Genomic DNA, 7,433 nt, shown 5'->3' with positions numbered 1-7,433 from the left:
GCTGAGACCAGGTTGAGGCGCAGGAGAGAGCTGACGAGCTGGGATTGAGCGTTGCCAATGAACGAGTGAGACAGGAACAGCCCCAGCCCTCCTTTATTTTTCATGGTGTACAGTGGCACTCTGACCATTCCTAGCACCTGGAGGGTCAGGGATAGTTAGGTGAAAATGGCTACAGTAGCAGTTGCATCATTTTCTTCAACACTTCAACCGATTCACAACTTGCCTATCCTCGACACTGGACCAAGAAAAAAAACAAAACACAGAGAAGCCATGTCTAAATAAATAAATAAATATGTACTATATTGATCCCATATTTGGGAAATTGTTGTGTTAGCAGCAGATATGCTGTTAACTGGCTGCCCCTAGCAAGTGCCAAGCATGTGGTTCTTCTGGGAATCAAACCCAGGACTCTCGAGGATGGTGTGCTAACCGCTACACTACGGAAAGATTGAGTTAAAACCATTCTGGTCAAAAAATACTAAAAATGCTAAATGCTACAATTGCCTTTTGGTCCATTTATAAATGTTTAGTTTATCTGAATTTCTAAGAATAAATAAAAATACATTTCCAACCACTAAAATCAAACTCTCAGTCCAGAAGCAGATACTCCTACTTCATTCCTAGCATGTGTGGAAACCAGAGTTGGTACCTCCTTCCTGCTAATTCCTGTTGAAATGTGCCCTTGTTTTACTGTTGGCTAAGCAGGGCATTTAAAAAAAAAGGCGCTAATTAATCACCTTGTAATTACTTCACAGACAGTTCAAAGAGTTATAACAGTGGCATACCATCAAGATTCTCTGCTGGCCTAAACAACATCAGAATCAGTGACCCATGTATCAATATATTTATCATAAATATCTAAGAAGTAATACAGTATTAGTATTCTGTTGTCATCATTCAGTCCCGCTCTCTTTTCTCTGTTTGTGCTGCTTTCAGTTCTGTATCCTCAGGTTTTTTTTTTATCCAATCATATGTCAGCCTCACGTGTTGCCAGGGTGAAAAAAAATCAGTAGTGTGGGCACTGAGAGCCTATAATGAATGGCAATAAAATTGTTTCTTGAACCAATCAGATTTTGAGATGGCCACTGCAAGGTCGTCCAGCAGGATTACAGTGAGTGATTTGACTGGATGGTCAGAGACTAGAATCTACCAAACTGCATCCAGCAACCACAGGACAGACTGGAGACTCAGCATTAACATGGATGGAGGTAGAAAAGGACTTGTTGTCAGAACTGGACAGTGTCATTGAACCCATCACCCATTTTGTCTTTTTTAATATTATTGTAAATGTATTATATTATTATTGCTGCTTTCAGAAGTAAAGTTTGTCTCAGCCGTGGCTGAATTGTGCGTCGTTGGTTTGTTGCTTTAAGTAATGATGTTATTATGGCTACATGAGTTATCTAGGTCATAACTACTCATTATACATTTCTGCTTATCGATGGTTCCTATTAACATACAGAAGATGTGTCATGTGATGTGGATTTGTTCAGGCAGGACGCCACTGAGAAATACATGTAAGAAATACACGGAACATCTATGAATTACAGCCTGTGTATTGTGAGTCTGGATAAAACACCAGTCGAATACATAGTGTACATTTGTCCAGGTCGTCCTACTTAAACCACTACAAAATCTTTTTTTTCCTCTTGTTACCTCCAGTCCATGATCTGAGGCTGTCGACGCAGCTGCTTTCTCCACCTCAAGGATCTGCTGCTCCTCCATCTTCTTGACGTAGAAGTGAAGGATCAGACGAGATGATGAGAAGCAAGAGGCTTGTGGAGGGGCAAAGCATGCCTCCACATGGTATTCTTCTGATATAGGAATAGCGACACCCAGCTCCTCTAACAACTCCCTGCTGAGGCCGTCCTCCAGGGTTTCCTTCGCTGGATTAACGAGGCTGGGAAAAAAAAAAGAAAAAAAGGTCATGATCAAATGGGAGAGTACATTAACAATTATAACACGTGCTGTCATGAGGTTTACAAATAATTAAATGGTCCATGTATATGTTTTCAAAGCGTGTCAAGGGGAACCTTGTTAATGCAGAGCGGAACAAAGTCCAACTTCTGCTGGACAGTAATTGTGACTGGACCCAATTGCTGCTCAGTCAGCAACCTGGAAAACTGGAGCTTTTAGAACCCTCAAGATACTGGTCATAAAGAACCTGTTACTGATAGGCGTATATAGTTTGCTCAAACTTTGTAAATAATAACAATATGCCAAAACTTTTTTACGGTGTTGGGTCCTCTCTGTTTGGACTAGGGATGGCGTTGATCCAATACCCAGAACAGTATTGTTCCAATATTGGTCAAAATTTCAGGATAAGCTTTTCTAAAGGCTCAATAAAATATATGTATATATATTTAAAATAATCTATTTCTGAAAGAGATTTCAAACAAAACTGTCTAGGGTAACCGTATTGTGCATTCAGTCTAGTTCTTGTGCAATTTTTTAAATCTTGTCTTTACTTATACATTTTTCAACATTGCAAATGCAAAGCCGAATGCATTTTATACATCCTGAAGAAAAAAAAAACCCGTCATGAGGTAATTTGAAAGTCAAAGATATTTGTTCGCCATTAGTTAAGCTAAACGCTGTCTGTTTGGCTATTTAATGTAACAATCGTTTAACTGTTTAATTTACCTCGGGCTTTTGGCTTGACAGTTTCCTTGAATCAATACCATTATGTGAAAGCATACTTACTCGGAAAGCACTTCAATGCCTGCAGTAATATCTGGGAGCTATTAAGGAACAACTAGTGCCTAATTGCTCTAAAATGTAGCAACTGTTTTCTCCCGACAAATTTGCAAATAGAAATTTTCATTTTGTTTTAAACATAATGTAACTCCTACTCCTTCCCTCCAGGGTATGCTAACTGCAATTTAGACTAACAAAACAAGAAAACATTTACCATGGTCTTTTCATATTTCAATGGAAGCCCCCCACGCCTCCTCGTCACCTCATCACACGCCCGCCCCACTATTTGAGAAATTCTGGCTTAAAGCAACGTTATAATTGTGTAATATTACTATATATATATATATATATATGTACACACATATTTATATATATGTGTATATATATATATATACACACATGTACATATATAGTAATATATAGATATACATACACATGGAAATTTGTGATGATAAAATCCCCCATATATATGGGCGATATGTTCCTTAATTAATCTAGAGCTAATCTTAATGTATTTTAGATGGACAGATAGACGGATAGATAGATAGATAGATAGATCACTGTGACCTTAGTGCGGTGCCATATACAGTAGAATCGATGAAATTTACAGCAATAGTAAAAGGAAAACAACTCGTTTTTTTTCTCAGTAAAGTAAAGTAAATATAAAAAAACGGTAACATAGACAAATCATGTAGGAATACTCACCCGCCAGGGAAACCCAGTAGACCATCGAAGCGCATCTGCATCTGCAGCAAACACACTAGTAGTACTAAGAACAGCTCTTTACAACAAGCCTTTTTTTTAAATAGCAAAAGTCATGGTTACTGTGTCTGTTAGCGTCTGCATTATGGGACATACAGCAGTAAAAAGCCTCAGAGTTGTGAGTCCTTACACATCAATGTTTTTTAATGCTGACTAATCTGTCCTATTTCATCTGGTCGTCCAAAAAATTACCTTAAATTACCTTAAAAATTAAATGATCTTAAAGCACCTTAACTAAATTATTCAATTTCAATTTAAATAAATATTAAATAATATTATAAATAAATAAAATATAAATAAATAATTAAATAAATAATATTAAATATTTAAAAATATTTAATATTAAATTGTTATCATTAAATTATCTTAAAAATGAAATGATCTTAAAGCACCTTAACTAGCCCCACAATGATCTTTTTGTGCATTGACTAACTTCAAACATTTTGGACAGGAGAGGATGTTAGGCAACTCTTGCCTCTGGCAGTTGACACTTGACAGTGTTACAGTGTAACTTTTGATTAACAGAAGCTAAAATAAACCCACAAATGTCAGCTATAGTGGCGTGATGATTGTCTGCAGGTAAAGAAATTGGACAAAGTTATAGGGTTGAAGCAAAATGAGACATGAATGTTTGACAGAACCTTGTGAGACCTGCCCCAAGCTATCAAATACTGGCTCACTTTTAATAATTTTTTTTTTGCAGAGACTAGCATGAGACCTGTTTAGGATTTAGGCATTTTTGGCCAGATCTGCACAGCATCAAGTATAACTTTTTACTTATATCTTACAAAACTCAGAAGGCTCAGTTTTACTAATGTACTGATGTGAATGAGGTCTAGCACACTGCTAGCATTGTAATGTAATGTGATGAATTGTAATAGCATTTTAGTTGACACTGTCCATGTCACACTTCTGCACTTCTTTTGATGTTGTACTTTTTATTACTTAAATAGACTTAAGAAGTCAGGCGACTGGCGTAATTTGTCGCATACACACACTCGCACACAGACACACACTGGCGTAATTTGTCGCATACACACACGCACACAGACACACTTGCTGTTTCTTACCAGTACAACATGCCGAATGGGGATTTTCCCAAAAAGCTTGCTTTCAGTGTCAGAGTAGAGCATGACATGACAGGCATGTCTGCAGCCTGAGCACAACAATGCCTCAGCCCTGGACATCTGTCCACTCGCCATCTACTGGTGGAAAAAAAAGACAAAAAATTGAGAAAAATAAATTAAATAAAGCCTAAATCTTAGTGTATTAGACGGATGTCTTCTATTTACATACAGTAGCTGTGAATATAGTTTACATGCACACCCAGGTCACACTGATGAAACATCTTTAACTTCAGTTTGGCTCATTTCTAATTTTTCATCCATCCACCCATAATATACCGCTATATATCGGGGTAAGGGGTTAGGGTCTCGAACAAATCTCAGCTGTCAACTGTTTTTTTGCCCCAGGGTTAAATGTCTGAAATTTTTTTCACGGACCGGCCTTTAAGATGCGCCAGAACTGTTTTTTTTCACGGACCGGCCTTTAAGGTGCGTCAGAACTGAAGAAGTCTTTTGGGTGAGAGGTGAAACGTCTTCAAGAAACCTACTCCGTCCATTTATTGATATAACTATTTTTTTGGGTCTTGACATGTATCAAGTTTCAGTCCTAAACAGATGCAGCGGAGAGCATCCGGTGTTTTTTTCAAAATAAAACGTTGTGAATCAGATAATAAATAAAAAGGAAATGATGTAAGTTATGCAAGAATGTGTAAGCTCCATACACACAGAAATAGAGATAGATATATAGAAATAGATATCCACCAGGGTTCTTGTTGGAACCCTGGTGGCAAAACCCGTGATCTTTCTGGAAAAACAAGCGTTCAAACAGCATTAACCACAGTGCACCCATACCAGGAAACGCTTTGGTCATTTCTGGGTTCAACTTCAACTTTTCTCGCTTACTTTTAAAATAACTCACAGCGACGGCAAATTAAGGGATTTCTGGGCCTCTTTTCCGACACAGATTTAAAACACCAAAATAACTGGTATCTCGTTTAGTACACCACTTACTTCAGGTGGCCTGCGTTATTTAATTTTCTGCTGAGTCACTGCTATTCTTGAGCTCGGTGCAACATCCTTCCCTTGTTGTATGCGCTGACGAAATGGGTGCTGATTGGTTAAACGTAATAAGAGGTATTTGTCCGAATGACGTAGTCCCTGAACCTATGCGGCTGAGCAACAACGACCAATCAGCACAGGCCAGGGACTGACTGTCAGTATATCATTGCTACAGCAACGGAAGCGCTGTCTCCGCCGTCATTCTGAGTTCACAGGTTCTCCGTTTTGCTGCCTCGCGAATAGTTCTGGTAAAGTTTATAAAAAAGGCAAGTGCCCTTGAAATCAAGCGTCACATAGCTGGAACCAAACAAAACGGAAGACGAGTTAAAAGAGCTAAGAATCTGAAGGTAAGAGGCTAACTGTGTTAGCTCATAACATTATCCATATGATAAACTTAAATATAAGCACATTTTCTTCCTATTCACATTAGAAATACACTATTTGCGCAACAGATGTTGCTGCTATTTAATTGTCTAATAATTGCGGTATTACACATGTTAGAACTGATGGAGAATCACAGCATGACATTGGCAAATTTATGTAGTTATTTCCAAAAGGATAATTTTTTTAACCATTGGAGGACAGTTATAATTATAGACATAGAAAAAAAATGTTTTTAAATACGAAGTGCATATTTTGTTTAAATGTATTTTATAACTTAAGCTTTAATATAAATCATTTTTGTGATATGGGTCAAACTGTTACCACTGTTAAAATTTGTATAAAAGTTGAAGCTAAGAACTGCCTTTTAGGTTTACTCTTTAACAATGAAAAAACCAAACAAATATATTTCATTATGCATACATCCAGGACCACGAATAAAGTTTGTGAGCTGCACAAATAGTGCAAACTCATGAATGCATTAACAACAGATCTTAAAAAAAATCCACTTTTATCAGTGGACTAACTCCTTATCCAACACGTCACAGAACAAAGATCATGATCACTACATCTTCCAAACACTGCTTTATGTATAAGAAAACACTTTTATCAGTGGACTAACTCCTTATCAAACACGTCACAGAACAGAGATCATGATCACTACATCTTCCAAACGCTGCTTTATGTATAAGAAAAACTGTTGAAGAACTGTTGTCACCCAAACATTCCAGAAAACCTGTTTCATGCTGCAATAAAAACAGTTTACACAGTAGTAATAATAGTAATACAACTGCTTTGTTGTAGTTTTTTGTGCCAGCAGAGTCAGGATGGAGCAGCTGATACCAGAGGAGGTTCTGACCAACGCTACTGTGATTGAAAATTTGGTGGCTGTGGCCAAAGATGCAGCGCTGCAGCATGGTGTACTTATGAGGATCCAAGAGGCTCCAAACTCATCTGAGGTAAGAAGTAATAACACATTTACAAACAACTTTTTCCCCCTATATGTGTCATGTTGAAATGTCTTTTCAACATGATCATATATGACTTCAAAGTGACAGTAGCCCCTGAGACCATACATGAGGACATGTGAGGACATGTCAGGAATGAACTCAATTGGAAAAAAGCTGATTCCATTCCAGGCATTCCATGGCCCGTGACAATTCTTTGATTTGTTTAAAAGTACTTCAAGTCCAATATGCGTGAAACAGGAGTAGACAAACTAATAAAAAAACTAATTAACTCGACTTAATGGAAGCCGCTGGATAATGTTGAACTGAAATAAGCATTTAAATAAGGATCTTACACATGTTCTTACTGACTATTATTTTAGAAAATCTGCAATTTCAGTAAGGTGGCAGAACAGCACAAAATACACAACTAAAGTATAATAAATTTATAATAGAATCTCTTTAGAATAGCCTGAAATTGTTCCCGTATCAGATTTCTGATGTAAGCTTTTAACTTAAACCT

At 37.3% G+C, this 7,433-nt stretch overlaps 2 protein-coding genes and 1 long non-coding RNA gene across 3 annotated transcripts in view; 1 reads left to right on the top strand and 2 right to left on the bottom strand.

The window, feature by feature from the left end:
* Positions 1-5,652, bottom strand: part of LOC103384574 (U8 snoRNA-decapping enzyme) — a 6,652-nt gene extending 1,000 nt beyond the window's left edge. The window contains exons 1-5 of the mRNA XM_025059112.1: positions 5,535-5,652; positions 4,530-4,664; positions 3,403-3,443; positions 1,657-1,900; positions 3-137 (exon numbers count right to left, since the gene is read on the bottom strand). Of these exons, the coding sequence (XP_024914880.1) occupies positions 3-137; positions 1,657-1,900; positions 3,403-3,443; positions 4,530-4,661 (552 nt within the window). The 5' untranslated portion in view covers positions 4,662-4,664; positions 5,535-5,652. The remainder of the gene's footprint in view (positions 1-2; positions 138-1,656; positions 1,901-3,402; positions 3,444-4,529; positions 4,665-5,534) is intronic.
* A 120-nt stretch (positions 5,653-5,772) lies between these two features.
* Positions 5,773-7,433, top strand: part of gss (glutathione synthetase) — a 6,019-nt gene continuing 4,358 nt past the window's right edge. Inside the window, exons 1-2 of the mRNA XM_008318127.3 lie at positions 5,773-5,929; positions 6,768-6,963. Coding sequence (XP_008316349.1) covers positions 6,791-6,963 — 173 coding nt within the window. The 5' untranslated portion in view covers positions 5,773-5,929; positions 6,768-6,790. The remainder of the gene's footprint in view (positions 5,930-6,767; positions 6,964-7,433) is intronic.
* The window catches only part of LOC112487629 (uncharacterized), a 7,587-nt gene continuing 6,946 nt past the window's right edge, over positions 6,793-7,433 (bottom strand). The window contains exon 4 of the long non-coding RNA XR_003050906.1: positions 6,793-6,917. This is a non-coding gene — a long non-coding RNA (uncharacterized LOC112487629). The remainder of the gene's footprint in view (positions 6,918-7,433) is intronic.

The sequence above is a fragment of the Cynoglossus semilaevis genome, chromosome 10 (assembly GCF_000523025.1).
Source record: "Cynoglossus semilaevis isolate Cse_v1.0 chromosome 10, Cse_v1.0, whole genome shotgun sequence".
Lineage (NCBI taxonomy): Eukaryota > Metazoa > Chordata > Actinopteri > Pleuronectiformes > Cynoglossidae > Cynoglossus > Cynoglossus semilaevis.
The sequence above is the reverse complement of the archived record's forward strand: the minus strand, read 5'-3'. Positions and strand labels throughout refer to the sequence as shown.